Raw genomic sequence first — 17,352 nt, 5'->3', positions numbered from 1 at the left:
GAAAGAGTGATTGGTTGAAGTGGAGGAGATGATGTGGCCTTTAATATTTTTAATTTTTTTTGAGAATTACCTCTATTTTAGTTCCAAAGTTTATTTCCGGAGAAACATGATTTTTTTTTCCTTAGATGCTAATTGGGCTAGATGGTGACGAATCCGGAGCCAAAATAGAATTAACCCTTCGGTTTTTGCAATGGGAGGAAACTATTTTTTTCTTCTTTTTTATGCATTTGTTGGCAAATATTAGAGAATATTTTCATTCTTTTCAAGCATGTCATGTTAACTTTAATAATGTAATGATTCTTTAGCGATAATCATCAGAGGTTATCCTTATTTAATATGGGTTTTTGTTTTGATTAATCCTGTGTCTGCAATATACTTGTTGTACAACTAAACAAATGTTAATATCATAAACTTTTTCATACTATTAAGGTATAGAAAAGTTTATATGTAGTTTGGAACAATAAACAACATTAAAAAATGGTGGTTCAACTCTATAAATTTCATCACATCTTCATGGTGTATCAATGTCTTGTAACGACTAACGTAGATCGTAGTCGATTTCTCAAAAAAAAAAAAAAAACTAAAAATTTCATCGTGGAAAATGACAATATGCACGGCCACTCTCCTGGATGAATCTCGGCCCAGTGGCACTCTATCATTGTTGGTTCATCTTTTATTTAAACAAAGCTAACCTCATCCTGAAAATATATATATATATATATAACAGTCTTTTGGTATATGTAAGAAGGAAAAATGAAAAGAATAAATACAGAAATACAACCAAATGAAAGTGATATTTGATTAGGAGTATTTGTTTGACAACTAGCAAGATTTGGCATTTTGGGTTTTAAACCATACTCTCTTCACATGCTGTGTTTTCTTTCACTCTTTATAAACAACAGATAATACTACAATCATCTTCAAGCTGAAGTAGTGCATAGAAACCCTAGCTAGCTAGTCATGGATTACTCCAAGTTCTCTGCTCTTCTTTTCATTTTCTTGTTTTTCATATCCTCATCAGTTACTCCTACTCTTGGTTGTCCTACTTGTACCAAACCAAAGAAACCTAAGACTCCCATTGTTCTCCCTCCTGTAACTCTCCCTCCTATTGCTAAACCACCTGTTACAATCCCCCCGGTAACCCTCCCTCCCGTCGTCAAGCCGCCAGTTCATCTCCCTCCGGTTACCCTACCTCCCGTCTTAAAGCCGCCAGTTCATCTCCCTCCAGTTACCCTCCCTCCCGTCTTAAAGCCACCGGTTACTCTCCCTCCCGTTCTAAAGCCACCGGTTACCCTCCCTCCCGTCCTAAAGCCACCAGTTACCCTCCCACCCGTCTTAAAGCCACCAGTAACACTTCCACCAGTTACCCTCCCTCCCGTCCTAAAGCCACCAGTTACCCTCCCTCCTGTTACCCTCCCTCCTGTTACCCTCCCTCCGGTCGTCAAGCCACCCGTTGATCTTCCTCCAGTTACCCTCCCTCCCGTCTTAAAGCCACCAGTAACACTTCCTCCAGTTACCCTTCCTCCCGTCCTAAAACCGCCTGTGACACTTCCTCCTGTGACAGGGAAGCCATGCCCACCACCAACTACTCCAGCAAAAGAAACTTGCCCAATTGATACCCTAAAACTAGGAGCATGTGTTGACCTTCTAGGAGGATTGGTACATAGTAAACTTGGAAACTCAGTAGTCAATGAGTGTTGTCCAGTTCTTGGAGGACTTGCTGACTTTGAAGCTGCAGCTTGCTTGTGCACAACTCTTAAGATTAAGCTTATTAATCTCAAAGTTTCTTTTCCAGTTGCACTTCAAGTCCTTCTAACTTGTGGAAAGACACCTCCTCCAGGCTACACTTGCTCCTCCTAAGTCCATATCCATCTAAGTATTACTTCAAAACTTTTCTACCTTGCATGCTCTACAATTATAAAATTACATATACATTGTGTTCATTCTACCGATGTAGATAATATCGTCGAGCGTTTAATGTAGGTAATCAGAATATTACCTTATTGTATCAACCCTTATATATAGGGAAATACTAAGTTCACAAAAAGTTTGACAAAATTTTTGCCGAAATAATGTGACATGTCTCTTTTCAAAGTTTGACTGAATCCTGACTATTAAAACATAATTTGCTCATAAAGAGAACGGTCTAGATTCAGTCAAAGTTTGAGAATGAAAGTTGCTTGTCAACCTGTTGGGCACTATCCCCGACCACGATATGTGTCCAGACAAGATTTAAAGAGAGAGAGTAAAATACTTCCTGTCTTTAAATCCTGTCCAGACATATACCCCGACCGAGATTCGACCAAAATAGTGCATCAAGGCTGTTGGGGAATTAATGGTAGTGATATTTGTAGCTGCAGGTTATTGGCTCATTATTCAGTGAAAGGGTTGAGCTCCTCTACATGTGCATGGACACCATAGATTGGGCTGTTGATGTCACAATTATGTTTGGTTTCTTTTAATTTATGTGTGTTTGTTAAATCTAATTGAATTGGTGTTGGCTTTATTCATGTACACATTTGTTTGTACTCAATTCATTGATTGTTGCATTTGTTTTCTGGTCGATTAAAAAAAAAATAATGAAGTTTTGTTCCTCTCCTTTCCATGTCTTCCTCATCTCTCTCTATGTGTGTATGTATTTGATGGGTTTAACAAAGTAATAAAAGTTTCGGGGAGATGCTAGAGTTACAAAGGAATTTGACAAAAGAAAGTTCTCGGTCGATGCGCGGTTGTGGTTTGAAACTTTGACCAAATCTAGGGCATTAAGAGATGAATATCACAACCGCCACATCAGCTGAGAACTTTCTTATGTCAAAATCCTTTGTAACTTTAGCATTTCCCTAAAAGTTGTTTGTTGAATGATTAGTTTAGGAGGAAAAGTTGCAACTACCACTTATAATTTGTTTACTCGACGATAGTACCACATGGTGATAAAGAGCAACATGCACGAGCATGGAATGTCTTGACGTGCAAAAACGCTTGTTCATCTGGACGACACGACAAGATTAGTTGTTTAGCTTCGGATTTGTAGTGTAAACTTTATACCTAGTAAAGTTGTACAAGTTTGCTCATACTGTGTAAGTTTCACACATAATTCTGGCAAATTTATACAAGAAGGCCAAACCTAAAAAATATTGGCATGCATATAACTTAAATTAAGAGCAACAAGAAACTGGATTTTATGCCAAATTTCATGATATATTAAATTTTATGAATACTTCGCATGTAGCTCTCACCATCTTTTTGGCTTTTATTGTAATGATCTCCTGTCCTAACAACCCTAAATCCTAAGCTGGTCCAGGAAGTTGCATCAGTGGTTCACAAAAATCACATGAAATAGTGAAAAACAGAGGAAGAAGACACTGCATGGATAATGGGCTGGTCCTGGTCATGGGCTGTGGGGAGGGACCAACTACTATCACATGTTCATTTGTTCTTTTCCCACTGCCCTTTGCCTACTCACATGTCATGGGGCAGTTCAACAAAAAAAAAAAAACATGTCATGGGGCATCCTTAGATACTATACTCTATGTGTGTGTATATATATATAGAGAGAGAGAGAAATGCTTGTTTTTTCTTGGGTTATTTCCCTAATGGCCCCCTACTTTGTGACCAGCTTCCCGCCTGGCCCCCTACTTTACGAGAAATACCCATATGGCCCCCTAAAACCGTTAACTTTAACTTTCCGTCACTCTCTCTCCTCCATCTCTTTTTCTCTCTCTGCCATGTCACGCCACCTCATCTATTAGGCCACCTCATCACCTTCTCCGACAAGGTCGCCGGCCGGCCAAATTTCCGGCCGGCGACCTTCAAACTAAATTTTTTTTTTTTTTTTGTTCTTTCTCTCCTCTCTCTCTCTCTAAGAACTCCGGCGAAGGAACCCTTTTTTCTCGTAAAGTAGGGGGCCAGGCGGGAAGCTGGTCACAAAGTAGGGGGCCATTAGGGAAATAACCCTTTTTTCTTTAGGTTCTTCTCAGGCTTCATTGACAAAAGGTGTAGAATTTTAAAAACAATACAAGTCCCATCAATATATATCGAGTAAGAATGAATCAAAACCAGTGGTTAAACTGGTTATACGACAATATATATTGAGTAAGACTCTAAATCAAACTCAGTGGTGGTAGGAACAACCTTATAGAGTATATATATAAGCAAGATTACAAAATCTACATGAAAAGGCAAAATGATGCACTTCATGAAATGACATCATACCACACAAGATCATTTTATGTTATCAGAAATTTTCATGTCCTAGACAGTTTTAATTGAAACTTAGAGGAGATCCAAGGAGGAAAAGCAAAATTAGTTAGAAATCCTTCATCACTTGCTCATCCTACAAAATGTCATTCCCTGCCAAATAAAAAAAATGAAAGCATAAAACAAACCCAATTATCCATGATAATATTTCACAAATCATATTAATAGTACAGATCTCAACATGAACTCTTGATTTAAGTAGTAAACTACTACTAAAACTATTACCACTTTGTTCTTGCTAAAGTGGTGGTTCCACTTTTACCAATGCATTCGAAGGAGTCGTCTCTGTCGATTCACCATATTGAAGCCAGTCTTTAGCACAAATTAGAGATTCCACTGTCTCGGGTCGAAGTGAACTTCGGTATGGATCAAGCTCCTTCCTTCCGATGAAGAAAACAGACTCAGGAGAGACTGTTGATACTGGGATAGACAAGATATCACGAGCCATCTTCGATAATATTGGGTACTTGAGTTGATTCAGCTTCCACCAACTAAGTATATCGAATTCATGACCACGAGATAATAATGACTCTTCGAGATACTGATCTAGCTCAGACTTAGTTTGCTGGGAACTAGACATTTCAGATATGAAAGCATCAAAATCTAAAAGATCGTCGTCACAAGAGAGAAGAGTTCCTCCAGCAGTTAGTTGGAGTGGTTCTTCTGCGTTGGACTTCTCTTCAGTTTCGAGTTCGACATTATCTGGCACTAACGGAAGGGAGGGTTGTGCTTCATATTCAGCATAGAGTTCATGAATTCCCTCATCTACGACCTTGACATAATTTGCAGCTTCTTCACCATAGATCTTTGTGAAGCTAAACTCGACAAGCTTCATCTTGAATCTTGGATCCATAGCCACGGCTAAAGCTAAAACAAGGCTGCAGTCATTCCAATATTCATCAATTTTTTCTTTCAGAGGCTTGGTAAGGTTGCTAATAAGAGGATCTTCATTAGCTGCTGCATGTGTTAGCTCTAACTGGATCTTCCATACTTCGTGGAAGTAAGTATTGGCGGTTGGATAAGAAGTACCCGTCAAAATATTCGCAGCGTTATAGAAAAGCCTCAAGTATGTGCATAAAGTCTCAATCTCCTTCCATTCGTCTGAAGATGGGGCTAGTTTATAGTCTGGATCGGTAGTATCCAAGCAAGAGAAAACTTCCCTTAATTCCATGGCAGCTACAAGCATGAGATAAGTTGTATTCCACTGTGTTTTATCATCCAAGATCAGATTTCTTGAGCTTGGAACTTGGAGTTGTTCTTTCAGTTCCAAGAATTTCTCATCGTGAATCTGAAATGTTTTCACATATTTCACACTTTCCCGAACCTTGTTCACGACATCTTGCATTCTATTTAAAGTGTCTGTGGCAATGCTGCTCAAGAAATGAGCATAGCAATGCTCAATTAATAACTGCCCGTTTAGAATAGTCGGATTTTTTACAGATATATAACCTCTGAGGCTTCCTGTTTCTGTGTCGGGTGAGATAAATTTCTCCAAGGTTAGGGAGAATAACTTATTCTCGATACACCAATCACCAAGACAAACTCCAACTGCATGACTAAGAGCATCTCCACTATTAGGAGCAGGAACCATGACAACATTAAGAATTCGTCTCTGTAACTTCCATCCGTTATCAATGAAATGCCCAGTGAGAAAAACATAACCTAATGTCTGATTTGAAGTCAACATATCGACAGTAAGACTGATCTTCCCAGGAATTTCTCCGAGTAGTTTTGCAAGATCTTGTTTCTCTCTCAGGTAAATTGCCACACAATCACCTTGTATAGTATTGAAATTCATCAAGTTGAATTGAGGTTGAAGCTTTTGGATAAAAGACATAAAGGTTGGATGTTCAACCATGTGAAGTGGGTATTCGTTCATAACAATCATTTTAGCGATTTCTTGACGACAGATATCCTGATCAAATGGAGGAATTAGTGTGTAACCAGAGCCTCTATTACGTTTTCGTGATGGGTTAGAAGCACTTCCAGTTCCACCATTTTTTGGGGTCATTTGATTCTTTTCTTCTTTTCGGCGAAGGCAAGTCCCTTGGGCAATGTGTCGCTTGAGGTGACTCGTACCTGCAAATTTCGAACCAGTACTGTACGCAAAAGTTTGTTTGCATTCTTTACAACAAGCTCGAGTACATCCAGCACTTACATTTTCGACAGTGAAATGTTCCCAAACAATCGACTTCTTCCTTCTACGCTTATTAGGCTGTGATTCTGTACTTCCAGGTTCGTTATTCTGATTCTCAGCAATTTCAGCATTCGATTCCACGAGGGCCAAGACCTCTTGCTTTAATAGGTAGGGATAAGTATCACAGAAAAACAACGAAATTAGAACGAAAAAGTGGTGAAAATAGGTATCGAGAAATAGAAAACATAGTGAATATGGGACAGAAAACCATCACAAGATCCTATACTCTGAGAATTGCTGTTAGACTAACCAAACTACTCTATTGAGCTTTTGAGTAAATCTAATAACATAATTCAAAGACGTCTTTTCAAGCACTCCGAAGAAGTAAAGTAAGCAGTTAGGTGGTCATTATGATGACTGTATACAATAAACTTCGAAAAAAATGCCATTCGTGAAATATAGTGTCAATAACCTGGAGATTACAGGTAATAGAGACAACATTGTCCGAAATACAAAACTTGGGCCTCTAAAAGAAGGGGCTACACCGATAATGGTGGTCCAAAAGATGTCCATAATGCGTCAACATTATACATTTATACGACAGAACCCACCACTTCCTTCTAACACAAAAATATATGACGGTCCAATAATGAAAGATAAAGCCCAACTCGTTGTAAATTTCAGCCGACAAATATCATTTCGTAATGAAGTTTCATACATCAGAAGTCATTGGTCCTGTCCTCTAATCCAAATCAAGGTTTTCTCAGTGTCATCTGATACATATCTTCCTCAGCTATGGGCCTTACAGGACTATGGTCCAGTAAATGGTCCTAATCACCGCAAATCGGGCCTTGAAGGCTTAACCATGGTGTTACTATTAAAACTTTACAGATCGGGCTCGGTCACAAAATGTCATACAGGACAGAATAACAAAAGCCCAACCATGCTTATCAGATCTAACAGGCTAAACTTAATAGGAAATTTTTAGGTTTAGTCAGTAAGAAGATGAAGCCCAAAATCATTTCCAGCTTGATTCGGGCCTTCTGGTCGAGAAACTTATTCTTCAGTTTTAGAACAGATCTGTCAAAATCAAAGAATATATTGGCCCTGAATCTACACAAATCAAAACCAAAGCCCAAAATCTAAAATCCCCAACCATAAAACTCAAATCTTTTGAAACTAGAAACAACAAGATCCAACCTTTCCAACAGATCAATGAGCTTCAAAAAAGGTTTTTTTTTTCCCAAACCAAACTACCCACAACCACAAAATACAGTAAGCTCGTCAAAAAGAAGCAGATAACATGATCACCAGGAAACCCTAAAAGCATCGAATTAAACAAAAAAAAAACCAAGAATTTATCACTTTACGACTAAATAAATAGAGATTAGAGTTAGGGTTTTTACTTGATCCGTCTCTTCTGTCATGGATCTGTTGAAAATTACGCCGGTGAACCTGATCAGAGATCCCTGCGGTGACGGAAAAAACTAGGGCTTGGAAGTGAGAGGAGAGAAGGGTAATGGGCCTTTGGTTGTGTACGCACTAATGGTTTTAAGACTTAAAACTCTAGTAGAAATCTTGTCAAGGCCTAGAGATCTTTTGCGTGTCAAGTCTAGAAAATTGATAAAAATTCAGAACGTCTGAATATTAGGTGGCCCACCTAAACTATGACAAAAGATTAGCTATTAACAGCCCAAACCCTAAAAACCAAAAAAAAAAAGATTTGGGCTTCTTTCTTGCTTGGGATGTAGATTTTGGAGTAGCTAGGAAGTTATGAATGTCTAAGGTCAACAATTTAAAGTGGACTATTTTTTATTTATTAATTGTTTGGAAATGAACATTCACTATCAATAAAATAAGATATAAAATTAAATCACATCTCAACTTTTTTTTGTTAAAGAATCACATCTCAAATTGACAATGCCTTCAAAGGAAATAAAAAATTGGCAATGGACTTCTCTTTCTTTTTTTTTTTTGTTAAAGATGGACTTCTCTTTTGGTTAACAAACATGGCATTGAAAATTTAATACAAAATCTAAGCCAATCTCACATATAAGTTCCTTCTAATACGTCTAAATTTGGTATCATGGATGCGAGTTGCTGGATTAGAAACCCACTTACCCTAATCCCTCTATCATTCTTGAAGAACCACATAAGTTGTTTGTACTTGATTACGTAGAAACTTAGAAAATATTGTATTTGTACATGAATTTAAAAAAATGAGTGTTAATATTTTTTTTCCTATATTTTGATTGATTTTTCATGTAATTGTATTGCACGGAAATCTGCCCTCGTTAGATGCAAGACAGTAGGTGAAGGGGAAGCTTTAGCTGCTTATAATGCTCTCATCATGGCCAGAGAAATTAATTTTGTGAACTTGATCTTGGAAGGTGAATCTTGTAATATAATTAAAGTTATCAATGGTGATGCATCTACTGGCCACTAGACCAACCAGAAGACGGTTGCGTCAATCAGAGCCATAAGGCAATCTTTTGACATTGTGTTATATAAATATGTAAATAGATTTGCATATAGCAAAGCAGACTAGGAGCTCTAAACTCCCTCCAGAATGGTAGTCTGAAAGGCCATGCTTGATTATAAATTGTAATACCGTAATTGTTCCTTTGGTATAATCTAATGCAATTTATTTAAAAAAATGATGATTGAAAATAATGAAGATGAGAAAGGCTCTACCGTTTTTTAATTGATGTATAATTTTAGTACAATGCGATGTTTAGTGATTTCCAACTTGTGAAGGTTAGAGAGTAGTCCCCTAATAACGTTTAAGATTTCTGACTCAAGAAGTAGTAACTTAACAACATATTGGATTTTTAGGACCGATTAATAATTACTGAATTTTGACCAACGTCTACCATAATACGTGTGAGTGTAAGGGGTTATTATGATACGAGTGTTTTTTAATTTACCATTTCAACTCTAATTGGTAGTTTAGTTTACCCCTCTCCATAATTCGTAATTGAGTTTACCTCCTTTGACTTACTACTTTTTGTAAAATACGAGGGTCGCCATTACTATTTTTTGTAAAATACCAGGGTCATGTTTGGCATAAGGGAATTAGAATCCTAAATCAAATAATCCACGAAAAAAATATATCTCTGCTAATCATATTCTAGGCTAAACTTACACTAACGTAAGGTATTACAATTACTAATTAAAATCACATTACTAGGTCGTTTGGTAGTCATACTTTTTTCCACGAGTCAAATATTGTCTTTGTATTCTTAAAAGAACAGGTTGAAGAGAACAATATCGATTTTGGAGATAAAAGTTTAAAGCGGCTCGCCTCTTTTTCAGACACCCATTTGACACTCGTTTGTCACCCGCTTTCGTAAGAGAGCAATCACTTTTCATTTCTCTCATTTCACCACCATCACTTTATCTCTTCCACATCTCAATTTTCACACCAAACCTTCATTTCCCTCTATCACTATGCCTTCATCTCTCCATTTATTTATTTTATTTTCAAATAGGGAGGCCATGTTCGTAATTCTTTTGAAATTTCAAAGCCTTCATGTTATGGATCATATCTTTTCTTTTTTAATTTTTTGAAATTTAGTGTTATCGGTTCAATTTTTTTTGAGAAACTCTTAATGACGTGTAATTCTTTTTCTTTTTCAGAACCTCTTAATGACGTGTAATTTGTCTTAATGACAAACCACTACTTTAACCCAAATTTCTGGAAAAAGAACATTGAATACCATTTTATTCACAATTTTACCCAATTTAAAATAACTCCAGAACAGGTGGAACTTTGAAAGATATCACATTTTTACGGGGTAGACATAACAAGTTATTGGTGTGGAAACAACTGAATAGTTACAAGCAAGACTCTCTCTTTCTTTCTCACTCTTTGTTTTTTTTAATGAGTGTGAAATGTAACATTGCTCTTCGGACTTAGAATAAATGTGTGCATCGGTGATCGGTCTATCATTTTGGGATTAACCCGTGGATGAATTAATCCTAATTTTTTTTATTACTATGCCACTGTTGATGTAAAATCTAAATATAAGAAATATATTTTATGTGCTTGATTGAATAAGATGAAGAAATTTATTATGATTGTAGAAGCTAGGGTTAGGGTATATATCTAAATGACGAGAATAAACTTCAATTATTTTTTATTTTCCTCATGGAATATTTTACAGATTGAATTGCTAGAATTTGGTGTTGATATGTTGGTTAATCTTGTTTATTTGACAAGAAAGCTACATAGATTAGTCCGAATCCAATTTTTCTATGAAAAATTATTTTGTAGTTTTTGTTTTAATCCTAATCATTGACTTAAATGACTTAAATATAAAATAGTCCCATAAAAAGTTGTAGCAAAAGTTATTGGAAATAAAGTATTGATTTTAAAGTTTTTGAACTTATTAGAATTTCAAAACTTTTAGTTTGATCATGGAAATGATAGTAGTTTTGATTATATCAAATTCATCGGCCTGATTTGATTAGAAGCTCGAGGGGAATAAACAAGAAATTGGACCATATCTTGCACAATGAGAAACCCATGTTTCTGATTGTGAAGGCATGATGGTTTTGAATTTCAACAATAAAAACACTCTAATTATTTGTAATCTAAAAGGATAACCTTGTAAAGGAGCTCTAGTTCGTTTATTTAAAACGAAGGGGCTTGAGACGAGAGTTTTTCTTTTGCACTGGGCTAATCGAGCATACATGATCTTCATTTAGCTGGAACATAATGCAAATTTTTGTGTTTTCTAGTGCAGGATGAAGAAGAAAATAAAGAAATGAAGTTAAAGAGACAGTCGTGGTCTTCGTGGAAGAAGATAGATGAAAGGCAATTGCCTATCTCCACTGAAGTAAGCGCGTTAAACAGAGAGGACACTCGCCTTCTCTTTAATAACGATTTTTTTTTTTTTGGGTATTAGAGAGTTGGGATTAAAGGGCCCAGACCCAAAGGAAAAACAAGCTGAAAAGCAACAAAAAGAGAAGAATACAAGCCTTCAGTGCCAACATTTTCTTTAGTAACGATTTTCTGTCCTTGTAACCTATCAAAAATAAGAAAACCGACAAAAGAGCAAACGCAAATTACGCTAGAATGAAATTAACTTTAGTACGTAATTATGATTATATATATTTATAGTCAATTCACACATTTTTTTCTTTCCCTGATTCGAATGACTTAGAAGTTTAGTTAGCGTCCATTGAAATGTAAAGAAACCTAGATTTCTAGTAAAAAGAAGAGTCTGTGGTTTTTAAGTCCAAAATAAAGTTCAAAAAGGGTTTAAAGTCCAATCTTCTCAGAAAATGGGTTTTAGTCCTTTTCCGTTTTGGAAGAAACATTGTTGATACATAATGTGTTATGTATGTATAAAAAAATGAAATAAAATATGAAACGTTAACAATAAATAACAGGTAATTTATGAAACAAAACAAGAATCAATAAACAGAAAAACACTGTAACTTTGACATTTAGACATACTTTAACTAATTTGGATTAAATATCCATTATAATTATTATTTTGGCTTGATATCCTATAAGCTATAGCCTGGGTTAGGTCTTATACATTACCGACAAGTTAGCCCTGATGGTAGGGGCCACGCCTAACGCACATAAGATCCAAGGATCGACCCCCAGCATAAGGTTGTTTAATTTTGTTTTTTATACTTACCTTTTTTCCAAAGGAATAATTGCATTTTGGTCCCTTACTTATAAGGAAGTCACCATTTTACTCTTAATTCATAACCAAACGTCGTTTTGGTACTTTATTTTGTCCAAATTTCTTTTTAGCCCCCATTCTTTTTATCTTGTTTTGTTGTACTTACGTATGCTATTCATCTTTCTTTCACTTCATCTTTCTGTCTCATATATTTCATGTTTCCAGCTTAGACTATTTACCATATTTTGTTTCGTTTACTTTGTGAGACAAAAGAGTTTATTTCTTTTTTTTGTTTTACCATAACTTTGATTTAAAACGTTTATTTCTCTTCTCAAATCCTAGACATGTCTATTAGTAGAAAAACAAAAAAAAATTATCATAAAATCATTAAACGTATGAAGCAATTGTAATAGAACAAAAAATATATTTATCTTTTGCAAACAATGATACCTTATAAATACAAATTTAATACGTAAAAATTATTTAAGTTAGCCCTGTCTAGAAAAAAATCCTGGCTCCGCCCCTGATTAGAGTGAACTAAATGTGTCTTTAGATGTAGATTTTTAAAATTAATAAAGGTAAATTACATTTTTCACGGTTCATTATTAGCTACCTGCTACTACAACCAAGCAGGGGGGACCCATGTAGGGGCCTGTGGGGTCACGTGCCCCCACAGGCCTAATGCTAAGTCTTTTGTTTCGATAGAGGTCAATTACCTTTATATAAAAACGCAACACAAATGACGACATGGTTAGGGATTGGCTCGGTGGAGAGGGGTGATGCAGTACGCATATTGGCCCTGTAACTGTTCTTTGGATGCTTTATTTTAAAATCACTTCTTCTTTTAGTTTGTCTTTTTTGTAAGTTTGATGTTGACCCCTTATAACTTTGTTACAGTTGTGTTACATAATTTGAGCGTGTATGCGACTAATTATTTATATTGAGATACAGTCTATACAAGGCAAAAGTTAACACTAGTCAAGTTAGTTGAGAATGTAACTATAAGATATAAGAAACTCGCTTGAACATCATATCAAGATTTTTGAATGATTTACACCTGCTTATTATAACTAAAGTTCCCCCACAACGAAATTTTTCTGGGTCCGCCGCTGCGACCAAGTATGGTTAATATTATTAGTATCTTCACTCTATCAATTGTTATCTTTCTATTAAAACATGTATACCGCAAAATTTCATTAAAAAAAATTAAAATTATCTTATGTTTTAAGTTTCTGTTGAGATTCTCTTTTCGAGATAACACTATTGAGATCCTCAATTCAAAAGACATCTCCAATGCAACACCTTAAAATGAAAAAATACTAATGAGTTACTTTCTAGATGAGTAGTTTGGTATTTAATATTGAGTAGATAATAGATATCTTGTAAAGAAATCTCAAATGTTGAGTTTCTTCTTAGCCATATCATCTTAATACTCAAATTGAGTTTTGAATAGGAGAAAGATTTTTGTAATTAAAAAGATCTTATTTGACACTTAAAGTTTTTCAAGTGGATCTTGCACCGGAGATGCTCGGTATTTCAACATGATTGTAATAACCAATCCATTTCAAACAAATACAAAATTGATTTACTATCATGATATTAACAATATTTTAATCACTAATTAAAACTTCATCTAACAATAACGTACCAACTAGGAGTACAAACTAGATTGCCATATTGAGACCATAAAATCTTCTTGTGTAAGTAAATATTGGCTTTTGGTATAAGAAGATCACTATTTAGTAAAGGCAGTGCGTTAGAAAGGTTAATTTATATATTTGCTATTCCTTTACCAAATTAGTTTAAGGAGGGCGTTATAAGGATCATTTAATAAATAGTTCCAAAATAGAAGGACTTAGATAAAAATTAATAATAAATCTAATATTTTATTCACTTATAGTTTCTCTCACATAAACAACCAGAACTCTAATATCGTCACTACTATCAACATCGTCATTAGTATTAAAAAACATGCAAAGTTTACCATCACTATAGTCTTAGTTTCGAGCTTTTAATGGTGCCTCAAGATCTCATGGATGAGGAACCACCATTAATGAAGGAGGCAACCTACATCAAGAAAGAAGATTCCTTTGAGTTAAACGTAGACATCGACTTAAACGAAGCCATCGACTTAAACTAGGGGTGGGAATCGGGCGCCCATGTACACCCATGGGTAGCTTAGGCTCGGGCTCGGGCGGGTCGGGTAGATTAGGTCTTTGGCTATTAGGGCAGCCGAGTTAATCGGGCGGGCAATTTTCACTTTCGCAATGATCAAAGCCCGCCCATGCCCATTAACAGACTCGGGCAAGCCGGGTTCGGGCTAATCGAGTGTCGGGTAGTGCCATTACACATTAACGAAAATTTTAATTTTAATATTAATGAAATGATATCTAATGTAACTTAATAGTCAACAAGTGATTTAGTACTTACAACCTCTTAACACTTTATAAGAGTTTGCAACACCTTTCTCACTTGTAAATGAACAATGTGGAATTATGGGAAGTTTAAGTTATTTTTAAGTTTTTGTAAATATATAGTGCCACATTGAAGAGAATGAGTAGAACTTCCATTAGGTTGACATTATAAGTAAATAACTCTCATTGCCATCAAACCAAGCTTCTACTTAATAGAAGTGTTTCCTACTCGAACCCATTTCTAATGGGCTCGGAAATTTAGTCTTTCAAGACCAGATAATGGGCTATTTAATGGCTAATGTTTATAAATATAAGTTGTGGGCGCCCAATGATGAACCTGGCGGGCTCGGGCATGGGCGGGATGGCGGGTGAGCTTTTCCACCCGAGCCCGCCCACTCTTTTTCGTCGGGCCGGGCGGGATGTGCCTACGTCGGGCATGGGCGCCCATGGGCCATTTCGGACCCCGGGCGCCCATGACGGGTGGCGGGCATTCGGGGGAAAATACCACCCATAACTTAAACGAAGTTATCGACTTAAACAAAGACATTTATAATGAAGATAATATGTCTCATGTAAAGAAATATCATTTTCTTGTCTTCCTCTATGGTTGATCTAACGTTTTAGGGTTTTAGGTCGTTTTTTTTCGTAAAGAATTTTCGGTTGGATCGACGGAAAAAGACAACAAATTTCGGTAAGGTTGGCTGAAAAATACAACAAATTTCGGTCGTAACGGCTGAAAAAGATGACAAATTTAGGTTGGGTCGATTGAAAAAGATAACAAATTTCGGCTGGTCCCGCTGAAAATAGTAATAAATTTTGGTTGAGATGGCTGAAATTAGTCTGTTTTTTCAACCGCTCTGGCCTAATTTTTTAAAATTTTCACTTGGTATTTATAAATTTTTATTTATGCTAAGCGAAATTTCTTGTATGTAAATGCCGATTATATATTTTTCGAGTTACATCCTTGTTTGTATTCTTCATTGCAATATTGATACGTGAAATCTTCAAAAGTTACTTTAATTAGTATTAAAACCCTAAAAATCTATGGAGAAATCAAGCAATAACAAGAATTACAAACTCTCTATGGAGATGGGTGTTGTGTTAGTCATCTAGAGTTTAGGTTTCTATTTCTATATCTCTCTTTCTGATAGATCAAACAGATTTAGGGCTTTTCTCCTTTTCAGGATGTTCATCTCTCTTCTCTCTCTCTTTGATTTAATTGAAGGTTTTAGGTCGAACAAGATTCTCTCTTCTCTCTCGAAGGTTTTTAGTTGAACAGGAGGATACTCTATTCTCTCTCTTTAGAGAGCGGTATCAACAGGCCCAGACCGATTCCTATCCCTCACAGGCTAACACACTCATGGGAGTGACCAAAGTATAAATTTGAAATATTTTAAAAAATGTTCATCCCTCTCTATTCTAAAAAGAGTGCTCTCCCTATCTAATGCACTCCCTTTGCTAAAAAATGCTTTTCATATACCAAAACCCTAAGGCCATGTTTGGCGGACGGGAATGGAATGTGATTCCCGGGAATCACATTCCCGTAACACGATTCCCAGGAATCAGATTATTCAGTTTGATGTTTGGTTTGGCCAGGAATAGGAATTCGATTCCTGATAGATTCCTAACTTGGTGTTTGGTTCGTGTAGGAATCGGAATATAATTTTTTGTAAAATTCCTATTATATCCTTAAACTACATAAATAAAACGTCGATTTTATTATGTACTTTAATCAGTATTATTTATTCAAAATTGCAGATATGAAATAGTAACATGACACACCAATTAAATAGTATCTAAAATGCCAACAACCTTTGGTTGGAGTCGTAAAAGGTATAATCTTCCACTTCGGAGGTCAAAGGTTCGAGGGACGCTGACCATTTAAAAAAAAATTATTTAAAATAAATAAAGGTCATGGCTAAATTTTTTTCTTTTTAAACATTATGAAATCGATTGTAATGAAAAAAGAAAAAGAGAAGAGAGAAAAAACTAGAGAGGGAGAAAAAGTTACATTTGAGCGAGAGAAAGTATTGCTATGGTGGTGGCTAACCATAGGTTTTTAATTTTTTTAGTTGTGATATTGTGTGGAGGACGATTTTAATAATAGTCATTCTAATATTTTATTAAGGATAATTTGGTCTATAAATATTAAAACAAAGCATTCCCGGGAATGGGAATCACAAACCCACCCCCCTCCCTGGGTTTGCTATTACCCCATTTTGAGGGAATTCTATTCCCCCGGGAATAGGATTCCCACTGCATTCCCGCGAGCCAAACAATATCAGGATTGTGATTCCCAGGAATCACATTCCATTCCCACGCGATTCCCGCGCGCCAAACATGGCCTAAATATTTATATATATTCCCTTTTCAAGTCTTTTTTTTTTGTTGAAAGCCCTTTTCAAGTCTTTTTTTTTTTGTTGAAAGCCCTTTTCAAGTCTTAATTTAGAAAAACTACTACGTAAGTGTTTATACGCGATAATTGTTCTTCGCTAATTAGAGTATTGATAATCTATTTTTAGACAATCAACACAAAGGATTATACAAATTTTCATAATATATGCCTTAGGCTCAAACTTAAAAAGTTCTCCCCAAAAAAGTTCCCACCTACCTATTTTTTTTGTTGCAATAAAATAAATAAAACTTACCTTGCCCCTTTATTTGTTTACACCCTTTATTTGTTTACAAATAGAATTTAAATAATCATGTTGGTTTTTTGTTTTGAGAAATCGACTACGATCTACATTAGCCGTTACAAGGCATTGTTACATCATCAAGATGTGATAATCACAATAACTGTCGAAATACTACTGAGTCCAAAGTCCAACGAATTAAATGACCTATAGCCTCACGAATGAAATGGCATAAAACCTACATAAACTACTTTATTTATACTCAAGTT

The 17,352-nt window shown here is 35.7% G+C and overlaps 2 protein-coding genes across 3 annotated transcripts; one reads left to right on the top strand and one right to left on the bottom strand.

The window, feature by feature from the left end:
- Positions 1-742: 742 nt before the first annotated feature.
- Positions 743-2,599, top strand: LOC147532192 (uncharacterized). 2 transcript variants are annotated; one of them, XM_086649535.1, is made up of 2 exons: positions 743-1,876; positions 2,361-2,599. In XM_086649535.1, the coding sequence occupies exon 1, from the start codon at positions 961-963 to the stop codon at positions 1,858-1,860; it is 900 nt and encodes a 299-aa protein (XP_086505661.1). In that variant the 5' UTR covers positions 743-960; the 3' UTR covers positions 1,861-1,876; positions 2,361-2,599. The 2 variants fall into 2 exon arrangements, with proteins under 2 accessions (XP_086505661.1, XP_086505662.1); XM_086649536.1 differs by having other exon boundaries at positions 751-1,876; positions 2,355-2,599.
- A 1,689-nt stretch (positions 2,600-4,288) lies between these two features.
- On the bottom strand, positions 4,289-8,322 carry DAYSLEEPER (BED zinc finger and hAT dimerization domain-containing protein DAYSLEEPER). The gene is made up of 2 exons (XM_086649534.1): positions 7,801-8,322; positions 4,289-6,553 (listed from the first exon to the last, which is right to left on the bottom strand). The coding sequence occupies exons 1-2, from the start codon at positions 7,819-7,821 to the stop codon at positions 4,496-4,498; spliced, it is 2,079 nt and encodes a 692-aa protein (XP_086505660.1). The 5' UTR covers positions 7,822-8,322; the 3' UTR covers positions 4,289-4,495.
- Positions 8,323-17,352: the final 9,030 nt, after the last annotated feature.

This window comes from Eschscholzia californica, unplaced genomic scaffold (assembly GCF_041429995.1).
Source record: "Eschscholzia californica isolate CP2 unplaced genomic scaffold, dmEscCali1.0.p SCAF_6, whole genome shotgun sequence".
Lineage (NCBI taxonomy): Eukaryota > Viridiplantae > Streptophyta > Magnoliopsida > Ranunculales > Papaveraceae > Eschscholzia > Eschscholzia californica.
Note: the sequence above shows the minus strand (reverse complement) of the source record. Positions and strands in the feature narration are given on the sequence as shown.

What these genes read in the sequence shown, in the direction of transcription:
- DAYSLEEPER (XM_086649534.1), bottom strand. Translation starts at nt 7,821, where the DNA reads ATGACAGAAGAGACGGATCAA. An exon ending in TGACAGAAGAGACGGATCAA is followed by an intron (nt 6,554 to 7,800) that starts GTAAAAACCCTA and finishes TACCTATTAAAG; the next exon opens with CAAGAGGTCTTGGCCCTCGT.
- LOC147532192 (XM_086649535.1), top strand. Translation starts at nt 961, where the DNA reads ATGGATTACTCCAAGTTCTCTGCTCTTCTTTTCATTTTCTTGTTTTTC.